Source organism: Dermacentor albipictus, chromosome 4, assembly GCF_038994185.2.
Source record: "Dermacentor albipictus isolate Rhodes 1998 colony chromosome 4, USDA_Dalb.pri_finalv2, whole genome shotgun sequence".
Lineage (NCBI taxonomy): Eukaryota > Metazoa > Arthropoda > Arachnida > Ixodida > Ixodidae > Dermacentor > Dermacentor albipictus.
Genome location: NC_091824.1, coordinates 30,296,628 through 30,322,171, shown reverse-complemented (window position 1 = coordinate 30,322,171; position 25,544 = coordinate 30,296,628). Strand labels below are relative to the sequence as shown.

At 42.6% G+C, this 25,544-nt stretch overlaps 1 protein-coding gene across 2 annotated transcripts in view; it reads left to right on the top strand.

The window, feature by feature from the left end:
- LOC139046774 (zinc finger protein 595-like) overlaps positions 1-25,544 on the top strand; it is a 101,190-nt gene that overhangs the window by 43,440 nt on the left and 32,206 nt on the right. For both annotated transcript variants that reach the window (XM_070536869.1, XM_070536870.1), the window contains one exon: positions 16,337-16,672. In XM_070536869.1, coding sequence (XP_070392970.1) covers positions 16,337-16,672 — 336 coding nt within the window. The remainder of the gene's footprint in view (positions 1-16,336; positions 16,673-25,544) is intronic.

Genomic DNA, 25,544 nt, shown 5'->3' with positions numbered 1-25,544 from the left:
TCCGGCTCGCTCGGCTGCCGCGCGCGCTCGTTCCCTTCGTGTATGCTTGGGGTATGGGTGGCTCGAGCCGTACGTATTGAAGAATAAGTCGGCTTCTTTCAGCTGCCATACCTTAACCACAGTTTCTTCTTGAAAAGCGTGTGAGTCGAGAAACTTTGAGGCTTGGATATCGCAAGCTAAGTAGCGTTAAAGGGGTCTACTAGTTTTTGCAATGTATATATGCGCCGTGTCTATCGGTAAATTTTGACTAAAAAAAGAATATCTGCAAATTCAACGCGCGAAGTTGTGTATGATGCTTCGCTAAACACTTAACATTCCTTTAGTATTTAGCTATGAGAGGTATTGCATTTTACGTGGAAGAAAAATTTGGTAATTGGCGTCAACATGTTATCCGATGTTAGAAAGACACTGCCCAGCGAAGCTGTCATCATGATTCCTATTACTCTGGTGTGTTGTTCTATTCAAATATGGCCATTCATTAATGCGTAAAAAAATAGTTAGGCGCGCATTTCTTATGAAAATGTTTGCTGTTACTTTCATCCCCCTCTGAAACAGGCCTCCAAAAAACGAATTGCTCATGGCTGCTAACACGACGGCGCGTCATGTAGAGTATTTACATAGTTAATTCACAAACACCATAGTAGCAATCACCTGAGAGAAAAGTTTCGTTGTTTAGATTGAGAGCCACTCAATTGAAAGTGATGAAATGTATCATAGTGGCCCTCAGTAGCCTTTATCGACAATATGGCACACCCCTGATCACGTAACGGTAGCAATCGACTGTCCGTATGGCGAGGCACGCTATGTTCGCGAAACCCATCAGTTCACTTCAACTTCGAATTAAAACCATAAAGCATTTTTTTACAGCGCCAACTGGAATGGCTAAAGTATTCTCGAGCTACTACTACGCAGCTTAGATTGCCTACAAAAGGAAAATTCAAGCACCTTTTGTCTCACCATGTCTCGATCCAGCGTTATTTAATTATTCAAACGGATAACTATTCGCTTCGTCGGTACAGAAAAGAGAACCTTGCAGGCTAATTTATGTTTGCTCCAATCCAATCGCAAACATTCATAAAGAAAGCACCACAAGCCTTGCATATACTTTCACTTGATTTCTGACCCTCCACAGGGGGAATTTCGATATCTTCAATATGTCCCATACTACTAGTCATTGACGCTTCGACTGCTTTCTGGCTGCAGCTATGCGGTCCAGCAGGCATACTTCACTAAAAAAATTGGGCCGAGCAGCCTGTGTCAGTTTGCCAAACAGATTCGTCATGTATATTCCTCAAGCAACAAGCACCAGTAAATTTCTCAAGTGAGTTTGATTTGATTTGATTTTTTAATTTCCATTTACACACACACATGTACAGAGGAGTGGTAAATGGAGGTGGATGAGGGAAAAAAGCCGCACAGACGCGGCTTGAGGTAACCTCACCCTCTTAGGTACAAAATGGCTGCATGGGGTAACACATCAAGCGCCATATAAATTACATTTATATAGTGGCCATAAAACATTGCAGTTATACAATATATGAAAGCATATTGAAATATTTCCACGATAACAATGCAAAACACACTGCGGCATTGAAATAAATAAATGATATACACTTAGTAACATAGACAAAAAAAGAGGAACATAACATGCATTATTAATCATTAACAAACGCGCTCTAAAGAGGTGAGTTGAACGTGTAGCATGGAAAAGGGAATATATATTGGTACATTCCTATTTGTACTCTGTAAATAGCTGTAAGCCTTCATTAACTTTACTTCAAATTTCCGCCGCTTAAAAAAAGTAACGACGTGAAGAACCACCTAATGTTGACAAGCAGTTAAAGAAGCAAGTGAGGCGTGTAGAATCTAAGCTCCAGTATTAGTTAAGTCACCGTGCTACTGCCGAGCGTTTCTGTGAGGAAATGCAAAAATTTTATATTATACCATGAACTACTCGTCGTGAGCAAACCTGTTTTAGCGGAATAAAATCAACGTAACTGCTGTAAAAGTCATATATAGCCAGCTTTGTGACATACTTGTTGCACCGCGGCAGGTATGGTATCATAACTGGATTCCTATAGGCTATGCTTATGCGATTGTCGATCCGCGTATGAAAAACCCGCAATGGACTGGTCTGCGTCGCTTCGGCTGGCACTGTAGCGTTGCCTTCGAGAGCTGCATTGTTGTCTAAGAAATTAGCTCTTTGAATAAATGTTCACAAAGGAAGACGTCGTAAAAATATATTTGAGACGACCACCATAAGTACACAAGCAGAGAGAACGAGGGCGAACAAACGAAAACACCGCAGAAAGCGGCCGGAAAACGCCCGAACTGTAGCAGACGACAGGCGCGAGTCCGTGCCCTGACGTCACGCGAGCGGCGCTGCGAGCGCCGCTCGCGTTCGTTCTCGGGGCTAATAGAGGATGTAAGTTCCAGATCTTCAACAAAGTAAGAGGAAACACCTTTCTAATAATTCATCGTCAAATAACGTACTGGTTCTTGGAGACGCCATCGTAAGTGATAACCATAGAAGAATCCTTGCTTTAGGTCCTAAGCACTGTTTTAAGCCTAACATAAAACCCGTTGACGTTTCAAGCATACCGCGCTGCATAACCAGGTTCGTCCCGGAAGAAGAATGCTCACGCTGTATTTCGGATTGCATTGCCAGCATTAAACAATCTAATTCTCATTTTAAGACGCCTGACCATGTCCGACCGTTAGTGGATTACCTTGTGGAGCATAAACTTAGACCAGTAATATCTGACAAGGAAGGTTATTTCGTAATTATGCCAGATGACATGTTTTCAGAAAAAGCGATTTCAGCCATAGGAAAGAATTTGCAGCCAGTCAAACTCAAGCCTTTGGTAGTTAAGCAACGTGCGGTTGACCTCTTGTCAAGACATAATCTTAATAGGCTTGTTTGTAATGTAAAGAAAGCTAAATCCCTCATCTTAGAACTGTTTTTCTCGGCCAAGACCCATAAACAAGAAATTCCTTTTCGTGCTATAGTGTCAGAGAAAGGGACGTGGCAGGTTTGTGTCGCTAGTTACCTACAGAACTGCCTAGCTTCACTAATTTTTTCAGATCCCTTTTGCCTACGTAATTCTCAGGCACTAGTTCAGTATTTGAGAGAGGAAAATCCTGGTGATTGTACAGCTTTTAGTATGGATATCGAAGACCTGTATTATTCCTTGCCGCATGACGGGTTGCTAAATTCCGTAAATGAGTGCATTAAAGAACAAGTGTAAGAGTCGGCTTTTATTGACAGATGCGGTGTTTCCACGGGAGCTTTTCTAGAAATTCTTTCAATGTATTTGAAGTCGACGCTGATTGGGTGGAGAGATGGTGTTTTTCTGCGAAAATCAGGCATTTGCATTGGCTCAAAGGTTGCCCTTATTCTTAGCGACATTTACCTGAGTAAGGTTGACAACTGCTTAGAGAAAGCCTTAGGTGATAGTGTTATCAAGATATTTCGTTACGTTGATGATTACTTGATTTTCTGCAATAGGGAAGAATTAGATTCCGCTGCTACCTCAGTAAGTGAGCAATTTAAACTTTATGGGGGAGAATTAAAGTTTACCAAGGAATTTCCTCAGCGACGCGTAATTCAGTTTCTTGACATTTCCTTGATCTTCGAATAAAATCATGCTTGTTGGCAGTACTCCCCAAGATCTTCGAAGCCGTTGCTAAACTTTCAGTCCAAGCATTCTAAATTAGTAAAAAACGGAATTGTCATGTCGTGCCTTAAGTCTTCGCTCACACGATCTTGCAGGCACAAAATAAGCGCCAGTTTTAATGCGCAGGTCCGGCGCCTATTAGAAGCAGGTTATCCTGGTGTAGCGGTGGCCACTGTGGCTGAGTGCCTAAAAAAGTCGGTTTCGAGAGGGACGGACGTGATTACAGAAAGCAGTACTGTCAAACCTCGATATATCGAACACGGATATATCGAATTATTGCGTATATCGAACACTTTCTATATCACGTCGAAAATCGCATGCATTTTTAATTTTTTATTTCGAACGGGGCCGGATGTAAAATGGATATATCGAACTCCGCCACCCCAGACCAAGTGCGCTCTGTTGACAGGAGGCGAGCTTTCCCGCAACACTACTCTCGAAGATAGCGGCGGCGCGATGGGCGTTCCAGACTGCTGCGTACGACAGCTCCCACATCAGTTGCGCCGAGGGCGCCATTTGAACGTAGCGGCGTACACACGCGGCGGCTTGGAGCCAGCCACGGCCGGTCTCGAGGCGCTCCCGCGCAAAGCGCGCGCTCCCCTAGAGACCGGCCGTGAGCCAGCCCGGCCGCCTCAATCACGCGCGCCCGCGCCCCCGCCGTGCGCGCGTGATTGAGGCGGCCGGGCTGGCTCACGGCCTGTCTCTAGGGGAGCGCGCGCGTGATCGAGGCGGCCGTGGAGCCAGTTGGAGCGCTTTGTCGGTGCTGAGCCACACAGCATGTGCATTGAGGACTTCGTTGGCGGTGACGACAGCACCGGAACAGTGGCGGAGTTAACAGACGTGAGATCGCGGCAGAAGTGACTGCTGAGCGGCCAAACGAAGACGCTGCCGAGGCTGATCCAGCAAGCGCTGATGTTGCCCCGCTCCCGACTGCAACTGAGGCTGTAGCTGCTTTGGCCGTTGTACGCCGCTACTGCGGCGCAATAGAAGGCACTGGACCGTCTCTTGTGGACCATTTGGACTATGTTGAGGACGCCGTGGTCAAGCACGCGGTTTCCAATATGAAGCAGGCTACGCTGCTTCAGTACTTTCAGCGAACAAAATAAATAATTTGTTTGAAGCTTCGTGTGAGTATCTATTGCGCCACGATTAATTCATTGATTGATTTGTGCTAGTTTTTGACGCGTTTTTTACGTGATTTTATATATCGAATTCTGGCTATATCGAACTATTTTGCGATCACCGCGCTGTTCGATATATCGAAGTTCGACTGTAATAGCAAAAAAAGAGTAGTGGCTATTCCGTATATTCATTCAGTGTCGTACAGGCTTAAAAACGTTGCTAGTAGATATGATGTTAATGTTGCTTTCACTGCTCCCAATAAGCTAGGTAAGATATGCGCTGCCGTACAGAATAAAAAGGAGCGGGTAAAAGGCAAAAAACTAACAGATATTTGTCCAGTGAAGCACAATAAGAACAACAGTTTTACTGAATGTCGTATGGGTGTGGTTTATAATATTCCCCTTAGCTGTGGCCAGTTCTACGTAGGGCAAACGGGACGGTGTATCAATCAGAGGCTAATGGAGCATAAAAGGTCGTTAACCGGTGGATTGCTTTCTAATCTTTCGCTACATTGCCGAGATTGTAACTGCAAGCCAGAGTTAGATGAATGCGCGATATTGTACAGGCATAATAATGAAGATACACGTCTTATGGTAGAGGCATGGCATATCTATAATGGTGGAAGTGTGTGCGTGAGTCAGCCTTCGATTACTTTACATAAGGAAGAGATTAAGTGCCTTAGCAGTTATCTCAGGTAGACCAGCACGTGTACCCGATTGACACGTGGTGTTACCATTCCTGAGCATGCGCAGATGAGTTTTGTGTCTTCTTTTATTTTTCGCCTCAGTGCTTCCTTCAGGTGATAGTCGGCGTTCGTGTTGTCCACTTCTCTACTCTTGTGTCCTGTCTGCACGCCTCACTTCTATATTGTACTTGTTCTAAGTTATGTCCTCTGTACTGTAAGTTTATCATTTTTTTATGCTTATTGATTGCCTCAAATATCATGTACTTTGTTTTTACTGCATTCAATTGAAGTTTTTTTTTTTTGCGACCATGTGGATAAATCATTTAAATACAGATTGGCCGATTGTTCAATGTCATGCAGTGCTCTACCTGTAAAGAATAAAGTAGTGTCATCTGCAAACTTGGTTATTGTGGGTGTTCTTTGTAGTTCCGTAATGTCATTCACGTATAAGAGGAAAAGTAATGGGCCTAATATCGAACCTTGCGAGACACCTAGTTTAATGTCAAGCTGTTTTGAAGAACCACAGTCTATTTTAACCAACTGACTCAGAAACGATGAGCTCTTGATAAGGCCTTGATAAGGTCCGATGTGATACCACGAATTCTATAGCAATCTAATTTTATAGCTAAGATTTCGTGGTTAACGGAATCAAAAGATTTGTGCAGATCGAGAAATATTGCTAAGGTGAAGAGCTGATCTTCAAAATTTCTGATTATTTGCTGCTTGACGGCAAGAAGAGCGTCCTGAGTTGTCTTATTTTCCTGAAAACCATACTGTGAGGGTGATATTATATGATACTTGGTTAGATATTTTGACAGCCTGTTACTGATTGACAATTCGTAAATCTTTGAAAACACCGGTAGCACTGAGATTGGCCGGTAATCCGTAATATTGTCAATTCTACCTCCTTTGTGTATTGGAATTACTTTGGCCAGTTTTAATTTATCTGGGAAGACTCCAGTAGAAAATGTGAGACTAATGAGATAGGCTAGGACAGGGCTGATAATTAATGACACTCGCTTTACAGGTTCAACTTTAATTTCATCATACCCACTTGCGACATTATTTTTTAAGCATATTATAAGACCATTGATTTCTCTTTCGGTAACGGCATCCAAAACAAATGAATTTACTCGACGAGAAGGCCAGTAGAGCCCACTTTCTTGAATAGACGGCTGGGGTACGGCTGCATTAATGAAATAATTGTTTATTTCATCTGCTAGCGTCTTGCCTCCTATAGAGTCATTGATTACTATTTGGTCAGCCTTAACCGGTGATGGGTTTCTGCCAGTAAGGTAATTTACCTGTCTCCAGATCTTTGCCGGATCCGTTCTTATCCTAGCAAACATTGCTTCATAATATGCAAGTTTGGCTTTCTTTTTATCAGTGTTTAATTGATTGCGATATTTTTAAAATTCTTTGAACAAGTCACCGTCTTTGCATTTTATGAATTTATGGAACATATTATTTTTCTTCTTGATGCATTTTAGTAGGGCGGTGTCAATCCAGGGCTTTTTTATTTTCCGATTGCATTTCTTATATTCTCTCGGTGGAAAAGCATCATTGTAGCAACTAAGAAAGATCCGAAGAAAAACCTCATACGCTGAATTTGCATCCTGCTGTAAGTACACATTTGACCAGTCAGCCCACTCAATTAAAGAATGAAAATAGCTTAACGAGGAGTCATTCACCACCCTATGTTCAAGCCTGCTGCGTTTATAGTTCGTGGTTAGGGTGTGTTGTTTGGCAAAGAATATAGGCAGATGGTCACTGATGTCGCATGATAATGCCCCTGCTTTGAAATCTGATGCGCTCAGGTTTGAAACACATATATCTATAGAAGTAGAACTTTGTGAAGTAATTCGGGTTGGCATAGAAATAGCATTTTCGCACCCGTAAGAAGATAAGAGATTCATCAAGTCGCGCGCAGAAGAGTCATCCGCCATCGTGTCGATGTTTACATCTCCCAAGAGAAAGAACTGCTTATTAGTATTAATACAATAGATTATTACATTTTCTAAATGCTGTAGGAAATGCCGCTTGTATCCAGTTGGTGGTCTGTACAGATCAGCAATTAAAAACGTGCTGGTTTCCACCGTTAGGCACTCTATATCCCTATTTATAACTTTGCACTCATCAACAATATGATATGCATACTTTCGTTGTAGATAAATAATCAGGCCACCACCTCTACCAGTTCTGTCTAATCGTATTGGTACGTAATCAGTAAAACAAGGGGAAGGCTTATCTTTGCTTAACCATGTTTCTATGAACATGAATGCGTCAAAATTAACTTGCAGGCACTTTAGCCAAATGTCCAGCTTATCTTGTTTGTTCCTCATGCTACAAACATTTAAATGTAATAAGGAAAAACATGGGTGTAAATATCGGAAGATTTGATTTTAGTGTGGACGATTCAGTAATGAAAGAGCCTGAGTTGAGCATCATACTGATTAAATGAAAAACCCGGACCAACACAATGACGTCTAAGGTTATTTGATGCGGGCAATATCTTCTTTGTTTGCAATTCGAATGGCATCGGTCTGTTCATCTTTCCGTGCCAAAATTTTACCCGAGCTGACCCAGACGTATTTCCATCTGGCCTTTTTCTTTTCCACCAGTGCAGCGCCAAGAAGTTGCTTGTTCTGTCGTGTTAAGTGCTCATTCACGTAAATGGTAGTGATACCTGTGCCCTTATATCCCACATCTTCAGGTGACAGCTTTTTTTTTTTTTTTTGATTTGGCAAGGAACGTGTTGCGCTTGGTTTGCGATATGAACCATACAACACTGTTCTTATCCTCTCTGCGGGCCATGGGCACCCGGTGGCAAATGTAGATATCACTATCAGTTACCGCTTCACCCACAAGTTCACCGATCTTTTTTATCACTGAGGTCGAGTCGAGCTCCTCTGGCACACCCCTAATTTCCAGGTTATTACTTCCCTGATATTGTTCGAGCTCGTCCACTTTCTTTTCAAGTCTCTCGTTTTCTGCTTGTTGATTCTGAGCTGTTAACGCTTTTATTTCTTCATGTAACGCCTTGATGTCACCAGTAATTGCCTTAACTTCATCACAGGTATCGCTACAGAAGTGCAGACTATCTTTTATCTCCCTCATTTCAGCCCGCATTTCCCTACGGAAGTCTGAAAACGCACTTGCGAGTTCCTTTTCTTCTTTCTTTGACATCATGTGCCCACGTCAAAAAGCAGTCAAAATACAAAATATATATATATTTTTTGGTTGTCCGGCAGCAGTGCAGCAAGCAAGGTAATTACTGTAACGTGTCAAGGTCGTCTGTTCTTACCTGTAATGATATACAGGATCACTTAGTCGCCCTGCTCGCTGGGTGCACTGCTGCCAGACTGAAGAGTGAAGCAGGGATTCCGGGCTTATGTAGGCAGCCGGGCACTCTGCTCCGTGAGCGTAGGCAGAGATGAGGATGCGCAGTAGGATGCACGGGCGTCACGGTGACCAAAGGGCATAGGCAGCCTGCATCGTTGATGGCCAGCCGTAGCGTTGACCCAAGGCCCCAGGAAACGTGTGGCTGTAACAATATACAGGATCACTTAGTCGCCCTGCTCGCTGGGTGCACTGCTAACCTAAAGTTATTGTGTGTGGATTGTCTGTCCTCTGTGCTCTATTCAGTCATTTCACGTTTTTTTCTGCTCTTCCGTTTGTGATTCTTTCTTGTGTTCCCTGTTTACATATATCATCATAATACTGCAAAAGAAAAATCTTGTGCTTAATAATTTGAAAATGGTCGAGATATTTTTTGTGCTCTGCTGAAACTGGTTTTACAGCAAGAAGTTATATATTTATTGAGGACTAGGTTGTGACCTTGACAACAATATTTGTTATGTAGCGAGCTGCTACTGCAATTGCTACAACAGATATTTCTCTTGTTAAACTGCGCTCTGGCCCCCACCAGCACTTTCTTTTCTTGGGTCTAGAAAGAGGCCAATGCCTTCAGGACACCGACAAATGTTTTTCAGTAGACCCTGCAACAGCCTTAAAAGTGGGAAAATGCATCTAGTATTGAAGCATACCTCCGCCGAAATCTTATTCGAACCAAAAGCTTTTAATGCAGCTTGTATTATCAAGGTTGTCTGCAATCGAATGATACCGCAGCCTCACAGCCTCTCCCATCTTTCCATCATTCCAACTGCACTCAAATTTGTGTGCCATGACATATACATGGAACAATTCCAGCCGCACTCTGTCCATTGTTGCATTGTGCTTTTGTATTGGCCTGATCCAGAAATTGTGTGGCATGGCCTTTCATCGTGTTGGCCATCTCCGAGGCCATATCATTGGCTCATTGGTGTCGTTTCCTGCCACCGATTGGTGCCACCAACCCATTACTGATGACACATCTTTTTGCTCCTACTTTTTCCGGAGGCACTGCTTAGAAAGCATGTCTAAGAGAAGTCTGCCAAAGAGCCTTCGTGTTTAGTGTTGTGCAAAACTAAGGGAGAACAAGTGGCGGGTTCGTTTTAAAAGCTGAAGGATAGGGTAGGCAGCCTTTCAGGTATAATTTGGGCTTGTAGCTGCTCTATAGGAATATTACGTAGCTCAAGTGTTGATGATAGCATTGCCTTGATGGATGTGCAAGTTCTTCATGTTCATTTAAGTGATAATGGGCTTCTAAAGAGAACCTAATGGTGAGTAGATAACATGATTCCCAGTGGGTACAGAGAGCAACAGAGAAAGGGAGCATTGAGGGAGTAGACAGCTGCAAGTGAATATCAGGGAAGGGTTACTAGGCGATGCAAATGGTAGAGCAGACAGTAATGCGTTATATGTTTTGTTTCTGTGTTTGAAGGAAACACCATTTTTCAGCACATACTATTTGTAGACCAGAAAAACTTGGTTAGAAGGGTAATGACATTGTGAAACTATTTGCATCACCCTGTTCTTCCGATATGATAACTGTCATACTTGCTAACGGACGCCCTAATAGTTAATAGTCTGGCAGTTCTCGTGACTTCACAGCCACTGTTTGCAGAGTGAAAGAAGAAAGAATGGCTGATGCAGTGCATATGCATCTTTTGGCGACAGTCACTGTGGTGCTTGTGACCACTGCAGGAGATGTTGTCACCACACAAAGCTGACATCACAGCTTTGACATAATAGCTTGCATCAGTCGTTTATGATACCACAACATTTACTCGCTTAATTCCTGTACTCACATAATGCTTGCACCCCCCCCCCCCCCCCATTAGCGATCAAAAAAAAAATTTTTAATGAGCAATCATTGCGCCCTCAAAAATTGCTGCGGTGACTGGTGTCTGCTTGTTCCAGCTGGTGATAACAATAGCACATGGCAGCCGGTGCTTGGACTAGCAATTCAATCCAATTTAAGCTGCTAGTGGCAAGGTTTCTACAATTTCGTAAGTTTCTGAGCTTCACATGAATAGCTAATGCCCGTATCATTTGTCTTCGTGCCACTTCCCTATAGGGCCATATGGAAGCTAAATGGCTGGTTTCAAGCTGAAGGCAGACATCAGTGTTGGCAGTGGCAACACAGCCACCTATTCAGAAGCAATAAGTAACATTAATGTTGCCATTGACCTTGAATAGGTCGGCCCAGAGTCACGTTATTTACTGATTTAGCAACTCCAGGTTCAGCTACTGCCTGCAAATAAGTAGCCTTTGCAAGCCCTGCTAGTGTAGAACTTGCATTGTTTATACAAAGGCGAATGTTGGCGGGTGGTAATATTTTGTTTGAACTTACAGTGGCTGGCGTTGGAACCGCAATTTAACGTCGCCACATGTCTCATTTTCCTCTTTAACAACTTGAGGCTTTCCTCTTAAAAATTTCCTCGTTTAATTAATGCACCCCCAACTGTGGATCAATTCTCCGCTAAAATAAGCACTAGCATTATGTGAGTAGATATGATACGTCCTGTTTTCATAATGTAGCAGGGCACTTTTAGTACTAACAAGAGTGTCTCGCTAAGTTGTTGGCACACCCTACACAACGAAGCTGCACTGGTTCTTGCACTGATATTGAAATGATCGTATTAAAGAGCAGTAAAGTATTAAGTATTTGTTCCGCATTCAAGGAATTCCAGCACCTTACTCTGATACAGAGTTGGCAACTGTCTGACATAGCACATAAGGCTGAATAAAACTACTTCTTTCAGTACTTCATTAGAGGTCACTTCTAGGTTGTTGGACACGTCGGCAATGTTGTTGGTGTTGTGTAATCATTACCTTGTGACTGCCTTTCAATAGACAGTTTTAATTTAACATTTCATTCCATTTGATTTTATTACCTTAAAGACCCCTTGCGGGGTATTACATAAGGGGTAGGTGGTACAAAAATACAGGAGGTTGCCCACTATGTTATTTCACAGACAGAATGCTCGTTACTTCTTGCACGAAGGCAGATGAGGTGGTGATGGCAGCGACGTGGTGGGGAAGGCCGTTCCAGTATTTAGCTGTGCGATGAAAAAATGATGACGAGCAGGTGACAATGCGCGCGCTAGGGCGAGCAACATTTAGTGGGCGGCCTGTGCGCAGCGATATGCATGAAGGTGGTACAATGTAACGTGCGTGGCAAAGCCAGCTGGTGTAGAATTTATGGAATAATGATAAGCTCGCGATACGGCGATGGTGCGCTAGTGTGTCTAAACTAGAATCTACTTTTAATGGTGATATGCTGATATCATATGAGTAGGTTGGGTGAATGCATCTTACGGCGCGGTTCTGTATGGATTCTAATGCGTTGCTGAGGTAAATTTGGTGAGGATGCCATATGGATGATGCGTATTCGAGTTTTGGCCTAACCAGTGTTTTATATGCTAGTAGTTTTATCTGTTGAGGAGCATTGCGGAGGTTGCGTTTCAGAAATCCCAAAGTGTTGTTAGCATGTGATATGATGTTAGTTATATGCGAGCACCAGTTTAAATTGTGCGTGATCGTAATACCTAGGTACTTAATAGAGTTTACAGTGTCAATTGGGATATTATTAATTGTGTAGAGAGAAGTCGTGCCAATTACGGCTGCGGGAAATTGACATAGATTTACATTTATTGTTGTTTAATACCATTAACCATTGATCACACCAGGTTGTAATGTTGTTCAGGTCATCTTGAAGATAAATTCAGTCATAACTATTAGCGATAGTTCGATAGACAGTGCAATCATCAGCAAACATACGAATCTGAGAGGAAGCATGCAATGGAAGATCGTTAATGTATATTAGGAACAGGAGGGGACCTAAGACTGAACCTTAGGGTATGCCTGATGTTCTGGGAAGAAATTCTGAGGTAGTGTTGTTAACACAGATGGACTGTGATCGGTTACTAAGAAATTCTTTTATCCATGTTAGGACATTGGGGTGAAAGTTCAAGCGAGAAAGTTTTAACAATAAGCGTTGATGAGCTACTTTATCAAATGCCTTTGCAAAGTCAAGAAAAATGATATCGGTCACAGTGTTAGTATCGAGATTTGAGTGTAGGTCATGAAGAAATGTAGCTAATTGAGTGTCACATGGCAGCCCTTTACAGAAGCCATGTTGCGACAGATGAAAAAGTTATTACTGTCTAGGAAATTCATCAGGTGTGAGTGTATGACGTGTTCCATTATTTTGCAAGGGATACTAGTTATGGATATTGGACGATAATTTAAGGGTGAATTATGGTTACCTGATTTGTAGACTGGAACGACCTTGCTCTCTTTCCACTCGTTAGGGAGCGTGCCTGATGATAGGGATTGGGAATACAGCAGGGTTAAATACATGGCAGAAATGTGCTTCGTGTTTTTTAAAAGCTTTCATGTGATATCGTCAACACCAGCTGATGAAGATAATTTATAATTATCAATTATTGCAGATATTCCATCTGGTGAAAACATAATATCTGGCATTGGAGCTATAACAGCAACCGGGAAAACAGGAAGAGGCACGTGTGGTTCAGTAGTGAAAACGGATGAAAATGCATTGTTAAACAGTTTGGCACAGTCAATATCAGATAAAATTTCACCATCTTTCGAAATTCTGACACCAGGAGATGACTGGGGATTGATAACCTGCCAAATGAAAATTGAGTGCTTCTGTTGCCGGATAGCTATCAGGTAGGCGCATTCAGATACATAGTATTTTTCCCAGGAGCTAGGGCTTGGCCTCAGTTTAGTGGAGTGAAATAGACGTTTCTTCTTGTTTTCCAATTTTTTTAGTGCGTTAGTGAACCATGGTTTATTGAGATTAGAGCGAAGTAAGATAGTTGGTATAAACTGCGCAACGAGGTAAGTCATCTTATTTTGGAAGAGTAACCAGTTTTCTTGTATTGAGAGATTTTCAAAACCTAATTCAAATGATTGATAGAATGTGACTAGTTCGTTGTTTATGGCGGTATAATTCCCTTTTTCGTACAGGCGGATTGTTTTCTGATCCGAACGAGGTACTATAGGTGAAAATGAGAAAACAGCATGGATTACTTTGTGATCACCTAGTTTGCGTAGGTAGCTCTTTCAGGATGAGTGGTCAGTATGAGGTCTAGTATGTTAGCCGAACCATGAGTTGCATGCGTTGGCTCTGTTATGATCTGGGAGAGGTCAAAATTAAGGCAGATATCTAAGAATTCTCTAGCTCCTGTCGTGCTAGTAACTGTGCTAGAATAAGTTGACCAGTTGATATGTGGGTAATTGAAATCCCCAAACAGCAAGATGCAAGTGTTCGGGAATTTTTTTGTTAAATGGTTCAAGGTGTTATTGAGAGGGCGGGGGAAGTCAGGATTAGTGTTGGGGGGACGATAATAGACGCCAAGAAGTAGTAGCTGCGGATTAGCGCGAATGATTAGCCATACAACTTCTAGGTCAGTGGTCACATTAACTGTGGAGGACATTAGATGTTTTTTTACTGCGATATGAATGCCACCGCCCCAATTAGCCTGCCTATCTTAACGAAAAACATCCAAATTCGACGTTTAGCGTAATATCGGGGTTAAACATTAGCGTAATATCGGGGTTAAGGGAAATACCATTACTGTTTCCCAAATGCGGAATACGAGTTTTAGCATAGCGTGATAGTGTAGTTTACGTGCAGGGTGCTATTCGATTACACTTTGAATTTCACATACATAGTGCACCTAAGTGACTCTATCTATTCACCAAGCTTTCTGCGTGTGTCCTAAGAGAGTGAGAAGCAGCACAATGACACCAGGAGCACGTTGTACAGTGTATTTTCCATGTCTGCCGATCTGTTGCTAAATCGGTGCAAGCAGTAGAAGCTGTCAACCGTGGCCTCCAAGGTCTCCCAAACTCGGAGGCCATACGCCAATGTGCCTATCTCCCGACTTTGCCGATAAATGATGCTACTATTCAGGCAGTTTCTCTCGTTAGGCCTTGACACGTTCGAAACAAGAAGCAGTCTCCAAAGCTCTGCAAGGTTATCCATAATACTCTGTCTGAGGTTCTTATATTAAGCGAAAGCCGTTTACAGAGTCATTTGCGACAAACGAAGTGAATTCCACAAAAGTAAAGCCAAATTTAGTTGAAAGTGAGTGGCAGGAACCACTGCCATGTTTTATGTAAACCATGCAAAGATGGTAACATTAAATGTGAGAAGTAGCATGTGTACACCAAACACTTTGAGTCATTTAACATTCAGCACATGTGAATTTCATACCCACTATTATACTAAACACACTAAAGTAAACCTTTCTAATGACTTTGTTAGGTGTGGAGTGGCGTTGTCTATACGTAGTGTGATGAGCATTAAATATGACTGTGCCTCCTTGAGTCGTCCCTGTAAGTGCTGCAAAGGTAGTTTAATATTGCACCAGCAGCTCATTGTGACCTGTTAGCATCTGCATTGGAAACACTCCAGAGAGATGCAATTTGTGACGTCGCACACTGAGTGTTGTCGTGACACTCCTGGTAGGACGATATTGCAGGTTGTGATCTGAGTCACTCAATTTGTGGTTAATTAAAGTGCGTAGAGTTGCGAAACATTTCAGGCCCCTATGCGTTTCACTCTCGTGTCAAGCTCCAATATGTCTGTCTACTGTGTCATGGCTCCTCTATGAGTGCAAAGATGTAATTGGTAGTGAAAGTTTCTTCCATTTATATAAATGCATTTGAGGTCAACTAAGGCATGCACATTAATGTGTGAGATCACCTGGTCCGACATAGGGTGTCTCTCCTTGTTCAGTTTCTTTCTCTACTGTCTTGGGCAGTTTTAAAATGCTCATTTATGGGACATCATGCTTGTTTTCATAAATGTTGGACATATTCATCTGCTCCATAGTCTCTCTAGACATTCTTTCTTTATTATTATTATTGGTTGCCGATCCCTTTGAATACTTGTGGCCACCGTGTTACCATAAATCAAGTTAAGTGGGGGGGTGGGGGGAATGTTATACCCTCCACAAATGCAAGTTAAGAAAAAGTAAACTACTGTGTTATACCAGTAGATAAATTGTGATGGGTGAGTTCAGATCCATGTACTAGTGTGATATGTAAGTAGTGTAGAAGCTGAGACAAACACATTATTGTTAATTTAGTTGTTTTTTCTTGCTTCTAATGATAGACATTGGTGCCACGATATATTTGGGCACACACACACAAACTGTTAACTCCAACACGCCTGCCAAAAAACTAACGCAATTGTTGAAAAAACTACCCGTAGCATGAATGGAGTGAAAACGCACAACATTATTGTGTGCTCTTTAGCAATGCTTCAGTGTGAGTGGTACTATTGTGCTCACTATGAGCTACAATGTGAAAGCGCGTGACAAGGCAGTTGTGCATTAGGTTTTGTATGGTGTAGTACCAGGGGAGAGATCTACATTTGGGTGAATTCATGGACATCCTGACATAGTCCTTCTGTGTGGTTGGTGACTTCTAGGAAGTGGAAAATGAAGAGTCTGCTCAAGTCAACGGTGGCTCCCCTGAGAAGGAAAATGAAGCAGAAGTGGGTGAGGACGGCACAGGGAAGAACATCCACGCAGTAACAGACGTCATCAAGGCTGCCAAAGCCGAACAGCGTCTGCAGCAGCTGAAGCATCGAAAGCAGGGGTCGCCTCCGGATGACACCATTGAGAAGGACCTGGACTGCCCTGTCTGCGGCAAGCAATTCACCAAAAAGTACTACTTGCAGCGGCACCTCCAAATGACCGCCTGCTCGGGCAAGCCCCCGCCCTCTCACCTCTGCGAATTGTGCGGAAAGGTCTACTCCCGCAAGGTGAGTAGGGCGTGGCACAGCTGACTGCATGCACTGTTGTCTTGGCCACTGGAGAAATGTGGTTCCAGTGGTCAATGCAGGTTTCCTAAGAGGGGGTTGTGACATTGTGGGAGTGTCAGGATGAGGATACTTTGGCTCGTCTTCGATTAACAAGTGACAAGTGTTCTGGAACATGGGTCCTGTTAGGTGTAAATACAGCTTTCTTAAAGTCATGTCTTAGTGGCAAGTCTGTATTATCTCGTGGTACACTTTGCAATAATGTTTGCTCAGATATGACGTAGAAATTGAACACGAAACATTTCACTGCAACTGAGTGCACGGTGATCGCAGGACTTATCTTTTTTCCAGACTTGGCAACCTGTCAGTGATGCTGCACGTACAACATAACTCTAGAGCTGGTGCTTGTGTTTCCATAATAAACGCTTACACACAATTATGTAGCAAAGAAGCCACTGTACTGACCGTCGTAAGCTCGGAGAGGGAGCCATTGAGACGGATCACCCGTCATATCTCTGGGGCGTCCTGGCACCCCAAAAAACAAGCCAATCCAAAGCCCTTTACATCCTAGCATTCCCATGCATGCACAGCACCGAAGTGGTACTTTTAGGTAGTTTTTGTAAAGAACACCAAAAAGCGTAGCCTAATGGCATAGCATTACAAGTTGCTTTGAGGAGTTCCTTTTATGTTGATGCATGTTGATGCTTGTTAGACGCAATGAACGAAGCTTGATTGCAGGTGTGCTTTACATCAGACCAGCTGCGGTGCCTCACTGGACGTGGTGTTCTGCTGCCATTGCCAGGTTGTGGGTGTGGCCCCTCTCTGCAGCAATGGCATTTTGACGGTGGCAGGATACAAAACAATGTGTACTCATATTTAGGTGAACGTTTAAGAGCCTCAGGTGGTCAAAATTCTTGTACTCCTATCGGTGAGACAATTCGCCGACTGAGCTCGTGAGTAGCAATAACATTCTCTTTTTAGGTAAAAGGAGAGCCACTGCTAGACCAAAATTTGTTTTGACTATACTGAAATCAGTTGAGTATTCAACCTGACGCTTATTTAAAACATTTGAAAGTATTTTGTTGAATTTATTTTCCGCCATGTTAATGTCCTGCGAAATTTATTGCAAGCATTTTTGATTTTGTTTTAAGTGCTTTTAGATCCTGCTCTTGCTCTATGTTCTTAAATTGCGTAGTATGCCCACTTGCTTGGTCGTCGCACTGCCGTTTATATTATGTTAAATTAATGTGGAGTCTTTCACTATGGCATCTCTAGTAGGTTCAGTGTTGTTTTGGGGAGTAAAACATCACGGGTCACTCAGTGCCTTTCAATTGCTTTTGATTTCCGGTGTTGCACTTCTCAAGTGCATTGACAGGGTAGGCAACCAGCACATTGTGTCATAATAAGTGGCCGTCAGTATAGTTACATTACTTAGTTAATATGCATTGCAGGATCCTGGAAGGGACAATAAGTAAAACAAAGCTGTCAAATCAAGTGCAAGCATAAAAATGCAACTTGTGGTAGTACGAAAACAAAAACAAATATTTCTGCAATAGTAATTGTACAGGTTAAACGAACTTTACGATATAAAAAAGCACATTTTGACGTAATAGTTTTGCGGAAACCCACAAGGGGGAGAGAAGTAATTAATTAAGGGAAAATAAGACATCCACCCAGTCGTAGCTCTTCCTATGAAGGAAACCCATACGGGTTCCTCGAAAGAAAAGCCCCACAGTTTAAGAAAAATTCGTCCTGGTCCAGGACTCGAACGTAGGATCACTGCCTTTCTGGGGCGTATTTTCCTTCAACTGCGAGGCTTTTCTTTTTAAGAACCCGTATGGGTTTCCTTCGTAGCAATTGCTACGACTGGGTGGATGTCTCATTTTCTCTTAATTAAGGAAGCACAGTGTTCACAGCAAACAAAATACATTATACAATGTAAAACAAGAAGAAGGCGGGAGATGGAAATTCAAGACGATGAGCAAACAAGGTGAAAGCAGGAGCCAATATTTCGACAAGTAGACTTGTCCTCTTCAAGGCGACATATGCTTTTCTCGCCGCAGTATATATAGGTGGGGTTCTTCTAAAGGGGAGGGGGCGTAAGGTGGGTGCAAGCGTCAACGAGCGAAGGTGTGTCAACAGCCAGAATGTAGGATTGAGAATAAAGAAGTGCTGTGCACAAGGCCAGTGACACGGCCATCTGTCAATCACAAGTCAACGACCGTGTGTCAGCCGGTGTGTCAACGGCGTGCACAGCAGCTCTCTATTACCCTTTTCGCTGGTAGTCATGGGCTATCGTGTCTCTGAAAGAGATAATAGAAGCAGCAGCAGAAATCAGTGCTCGTGAAAAAAATATATATATAATATACTGAAATGGAATAAATAAATAAATAAAAGGAAAAGAAAAGAAAAACACTAAGCAACCAAACTAAGTGTTCTTGCCTGTAGCTTGAAGTTTAGCATAGCGAATAGACTCTAAAGCTCCCTTTGAAATATTTATGCTATTGGTTCCAATGTCTTGAACTTAAGGGTAAGGTATGATTCTCTGCATTTTCTTTCTCGTTCAGAGCAGAAATTTGACTGTAAGATGTAGAGTTTAAGTTCATCAAGGTAATGACCTGGTTGGCAGAGATGCTCGGTGACGGCTTGGGGAAGGTCTTTAGCTGTGTCCGCAATATCTGTGTTTAATCTAACGTTCATTGATTTTCCCGTTTCACCAATATATTGTTTCTTACAGAAGGAACATTTAAGCATATAAATCACATCTGAACTTGTACAAGTGAAGCTAGATTTGACTTCGTGTGTGTAACTATTTGTGGTGCTTTTAATTTTCATGTCACTTTGAAGGTGCCTGCAGGTTTTGAACCTGGGGCGACAACATGGTTTTATTACAGGGAAAAATGTTGACTGACATTTGCATGCACTAACATGTCTTTAAAGTTCCTGTTGTGGCAATAGGTAACCCTTGGTACATCCTGAAACGCTTTCCTCTGACGTTCGTTACTAGGTCATATTGGGTAGTATTATTGTAGGATGTTGTTTATGTTTGGGAGTGCATTAGAATATTTTGTTATAAAGGCTCACGGTCTATCGGATTCTGGTGTTGGCTGTTTCTTCGCTAATTCAAACTATCTGTCCAACCTTGATGCGACATCGAAAGCTCTATCGAGAGCAACTCGTGGATAGTTTCTTTCTGCTAGCGTTGTGTTAAGGTCATTTATGTGGTGGATGTAATTGTGGTCTTCGCTGCAGATTCTTCTTATTCGTGTCGCTTGTTGAACAAAGAATCCTTGCTTGCAGTATCGCAGGTGATGACTGTTGTAGTCTAAATATTGCTGGCTATCCATAGCCTTCCGGTAAAGTGTCGTTCTCAGTTTTCCATTTTCTACGTAGACCGTCGTGTCAAGGAAGTTGATGTGACTAGGTGAGTGGTGAGCAGTAAATTTAATACTCATTAGAAAGCAATTGATATGGCTAATTAAGTCGGTTAATGTGCTTGTGCCATGTTCCCATATTGTAAATATGTCGTCAATGCAACGAAGATAGGTGTGGGGTTTTAAAAGGTACGATTTCAACAGGTCTTCTTCAAGCTGAGACATCCAATGGACGCACAGCACCGCAGTGGTACTTTTAGGAAGCTGAACAACTTAGGCTCTGCATCTTACAGTCAAATTTCCGTTCTGAAAGAGAAAGAAAATACAGAGAATCATACCTGATCCATAAATTTCAAAGAGAGCTTTAGAATCTATTCGTTATCTAAACTTCAAGCTATAGGCAGCAACACTTGGGTAGTTTGGTTGCTTAGTGTTTTCTCCTCCCCCCCTTTTTACTTTTTTTTCCTTTTATTTATTTATTTATTCTATTTCTGTATTTTCTTTTAATATTTTCTTTCCCACGAGCACTTTTTTTCTGCTGTTCCTTTTATAATCTCTTTCAGAGACATGATAGCCCACGATGACCAGCGAAACAGGTAATAGAGTGCTGCTCTGCACGCCGCTGACACGCCGGCTGACACATGGCCGTCGACACAGGATTGACAGACGGCCGTGTCACTGGCCCGGTCCTCAGCACTCCTTTATTCTCTATTCTAAACCCTCGCCGCTAACACACCTTCGTTCATTGCCGCACCCACCTGCCTTACGCCCTCACCCCTTTAGAAGAACCCCACCTTTACATACTGTGGCTAGGAAAGCATACGTCGCCTTGAAGACAAGTCCTCTTGTCAAAACATTTGCTCCTGCTTTCACCTTGTTCTCGTTTTGCACATCATTATACAATGTAAGGAAAACAAGCGGGAACGAAAAAATATGCTCAAACAATTCATCACAAAATGCTACAGAATCGAATATAGATACGTTAGCGGCAAGGCTGCTCTGTAAGTGCATGACATAGGCCAATGCAAATGAACTGAATGACTGCCAATCTAGCGAGCACGCCCCTGAAACTTTGACCGAATGTGCATGACAGCACACTGAAAAGCCAGGTTCTACAATAGTGAAAATGCGGCTGGAAATGTGCAATCAAAGCTACTCGTCAATACCTTAGAATGTGTGGAGAGTTAGTCAGGCACCATCTTTTTTGTCCATCTGTCTGACTTGCAGTGATAACAACCCCTAATATTTCTGGTCTGTTCTGGAACAACACCATGCCCAGTTTGCAAACTCGATTGTTAGCCAGGCTTTGTGTGAGTTCCTCCCATCTTTCGTCTTGACGTTATGTGATGCCTCTCTTAATTAACTTTGTTGTCTGGCGTCTAACTCGAGCATTCTTTGCTTTTAATGCTAAATTAGCTGCTGGTATGTTGATTAATGGTCATTGTGAGAAAGCAGTGCGCATAGAGAAATTGCAAGGCTGCGTTTGTTCTTTGTCTTGTCTTCGCACAGTGATAGCAGTTAAGCACGTTTCACATGGTGCAGTTTTGCTTGTTCTTTTGCACATGCAACATTGCTTTTGTGTCACTCTGTGCATGCGACTTTTCAATGTTTTGAAGTGTTGAACTCTGCTGTGTAAATCACTTGTGTGGTGTGATTGGGGAACCAGCAAGAATACAGCTTGTCACACAAATCGTGAGGTTTTACAGGAACTGTTCCTAATTTTTTCTGCCTTGCTTTCAATCAATGTCTACTTAATCATCATCAGCCTATTTTTAAATCCACTCCAGGATGAAGGCCTCTCCCAATAATTTTCAATTACCCCTGTCTCACTCCACCTGATTCCCTGCCATCCTCGGCTGTACTTACTGCTCTTTCCTTGGCACCCATTTTGTAGCTCTAACAGACCACCGGTTATCTGCCCTACTTAATATATTGACACGTGTACTTGTCTTTATCGGGCGACAAGTTTTGTCGCCTAACAAATGTTATCGCACAGCGCGGGACGCGCCTGCATATATCCGAAGTTTCTGGAAAGTTATCGATGCTTCTATCCACTGTCTGTTGTCGCCGAACGTTGTGTTATCTGATTTCATCGCGTAACGCGAATGGTGTAGAACTTTGTGGAAGGCACGCAGGTCCGAACGATTAGTCTGGAACATTCGACGACTGCTCTATAAAAGCCGACGTGCTTGACCCGCTGATCAGATTTTCGACGATCGCCGAGCGTGTTCGCCGCTATCGTTGCGCTATAAGTGTAGCCTGTTTTGTGGGCACAGGTTCGCCCAATAAAAGTTAGTTTTCTTGTTCACAGTATTGCTACTGTCTTATTCAACGTCACCACCACGTGACAATATCATCTGCCCACATCCATTTTTTCCTCTTAATGTTAGCTAGAGTATCGTCTACCCGTCTTTGCTCTCTAATCTACACTGCTACCGGTCTCTTAACATTATGCCTAACGTTCTTTGTGCCATTGCTTTTTGTATGGTCTTAACTTCTCAAGCTTTTTGTTAAACTCTAACTTTCTACCCCATGTCTTGGTAGTGGTAGAATGCAATGTTTGTACACTTTTCTTCTCATGGATAGCGGTAGTGAATATCGCTACAATAATAAAATAGTGTACTGAATAAACCACACAGTGACTCTTCCACTAGGTGCTCGCAAATGTCAAAACCGTAGTTGGTGCAGTTAGTGCATGCGAAGCTCAAAGGTGAAGTCTGCACGTGCCATTGATGTGGCTCTGAAACCGCTGTGCACCCCGCAGGGGCATCTGCGTCAGCAGGCGTTTGGTCTGTTGCGACACCACGTACCTGAGCACACGAGGGTTGGACCCTTCCGCGCTCAGCCGTGCGCAGCTTAGCCATGTTTGGGGAAAGGGGGATACTGAGTGTTGAGGTGATGCTGGGTGTTTGGACCTTTAAGGCCCCCCGGCGGAGGCAACACACCCCTTTGGCCTCTGCTTCACATAGATGGCACCCCCGGACTGACCCACCCGGGGGAAATCGGTAGTTGCCTTTTCCTGTCTCTCTCTCCTTCCAGCCTTCGTCTTTCTCTCACTTTCCACCTTTCCTGTCTTCTCCTGGCTTCTTTTTTATTTTTTTTTATTTTATTTATTTAAGATACTTTCAGGGCCCGAAGGCATTACAGAAAGGAGTGGGTGAACATAACAAAACATTTGTGCAATATACAAAGACAGATTCAATGTGGCGTTTCATGAATGCTGGTTTTGAAGGTGTCGGTATCCAGGATGGCTGCAACGGTGGCGGGAAGGTGGTTCCAATCTTTGCTTGTGCTAGGGATGAATGCACTACTGCAAAGTTTAGTACGTGAAGACGGCACACCAACTTTGAAACTATGGTCAGAGCGAGATGATATGTATGACGGTTGGGTGATGAGCTGTTCTTTCAACAAAGGGTTGTGGTGGTATATTTTATGGAATAGCGAAAGGCTAGCATCTACGACGGAAAGAAAGTTCTGGCAAGTTAAGTGTTATCTTCATTGAGGTAACGCTAGCATGTCGGGAGTAGTTTGATAAGATGAAACGTGCTGCACGATTTTGAATGGCTTCTATGCTGTTTATGAGTGTAATGTTAGCTGGGTCCCAAATGGCGCATGCGTATTCTAGTTTGGAGCGAACTAATGTTTTGTACAGAGTTAGTTTCAGTGACGATGGTGCGGATGAGAAGTTTCGGCGCAAATAGCCCAACATGCGATTGGCATTGCTACATATAATGTCGACATGCATGTGCCAGGAAAGGTTGCTGGTGATGTTTAGTCCAAGGTATTTGTACGACGAGACAACTGAGAGAGGGCTATTATTCAAGAAATATGTATGCAGATTAGTAGTATTAGTACGCTGTGATACCCGCATGCATTTACATTTGCTTAGGTTAAGCTTCATAGACCACTTGTTACACCATAACAGAACGTTATTAATGTCGTCTTGGAGTTTACGATAATCATTGAGGTTAGTAATTTTATTATATATAACGCAGTCATCAGCAAAAAGTCTAATAGTTGAAAATTTCACACAGGAAGCAAGATCATTAATATAGATTAGAAAAAGTAGAGGACCGAGAACCGACCCTTGCGGCACGCCTGACGTTACCGCGAGGGATGCAGACGACGAATTGTTAGCGATTACGTATTGTGTTCTATCAGCAAGAAAGTTTTTAATCCAGTCCAGTACTAGCGGGTCAATGTTAAGAAGGCTAAGTTTATAGATTAGTAGGTTATGGGATACGGTATCGAAGGCTTTAGCAAAATCGATAAAGATGCAATCGGTGTCAAATCCTAAGTCGGTGTTAGAAAAGAGGTCGTTAGTAAAGCAAGCTAGTTGCGTTTCGCAGGAGAAGGATTTCCTAAAGCCATGCTGACTGTTGTTAAAAAAAGAGTTCGTCTCAAGAAAATCAACTATGTGGGAATATATTATGTGCTCCAGAATCTTACAGGGAATGCTGGTTAGTGATATGGGACGGTAGTTTTCGGGACAATGTGTGTTACCTGATTTGTGAACAGGAACCACCTTCCCCACCTTCCAGTCGCTTGGTAGTGATGAGCAGTGTAATGATTGTTGGAATATCCTAGAAAGAATAATTGATGAATACAGTTCAGTACACTTTAGTATTTTTGAATTAATTTCATCTGAACCCGCCGAAGAAGATATCTTCAAATTACCGATTAGTTTTCTAATGCCCACCCAGTCTATAAGAATTGAATCCATTGGGGTATCATAAACTGTCGTAGAAGGTGGCAAAAGCATAGGTGCAGCGTCATGAAAAAAGGAAGCAAAGATATTGTTAAAAATTGTGCAACACTGATCACTTTGAACAGGGGTATTAGACTGGGACAATTGTATTGCGGCTGGTGTATTACCACGAACAACATTCCAGAATTTACGTGGGTTGACATGTAAGTATGATGGTAATGTAATGTTGAAAAAGGTTTGCTTAGCTTGGGAAATGGCGCTACAATATTCATTGTTGATGCGGTGATATTCGGACCAACGAATCGGGTTGTTAGAGTTTTTTGCGGAACGAAATAACCGTTTTTTCTTGTTCCGAAGACGGCGCAAGGCGGCCGTAAACCAAGGCGACTGGGGATTACAGTGTACTTTTCGTTGCGGAACATATTTTCGAATTAGGAATAACAGTTTGCATTTATAAAGGGACCAGTTTTCTTCAAGTGTTCGTTGGTCGAAATCGGGCATCACTGCATCCATAAAATGCTCCATTTCTTGCGTAATTGCGGGAATATCAGCTTTGGAATAATCGCGAATTGTCTTGACCTTCTTTGTGTAAGAAAAGCGTGTTTTTAAATCAAACTGCAGCAATGAATGATCACTTATCCCAGGAAGATAAGTTAAGGAGGAAACTAGGTCGGGGGTAGTAGACAGCACTAGGTCAAGTGTGTTAGAAGATGTTGGAGTGACTCGGGTTGGTTTGTGGACCAGCTGTGTTAAGTTGAAGTCAAAGCACAAATTTAAGAATGCAATGGACTCG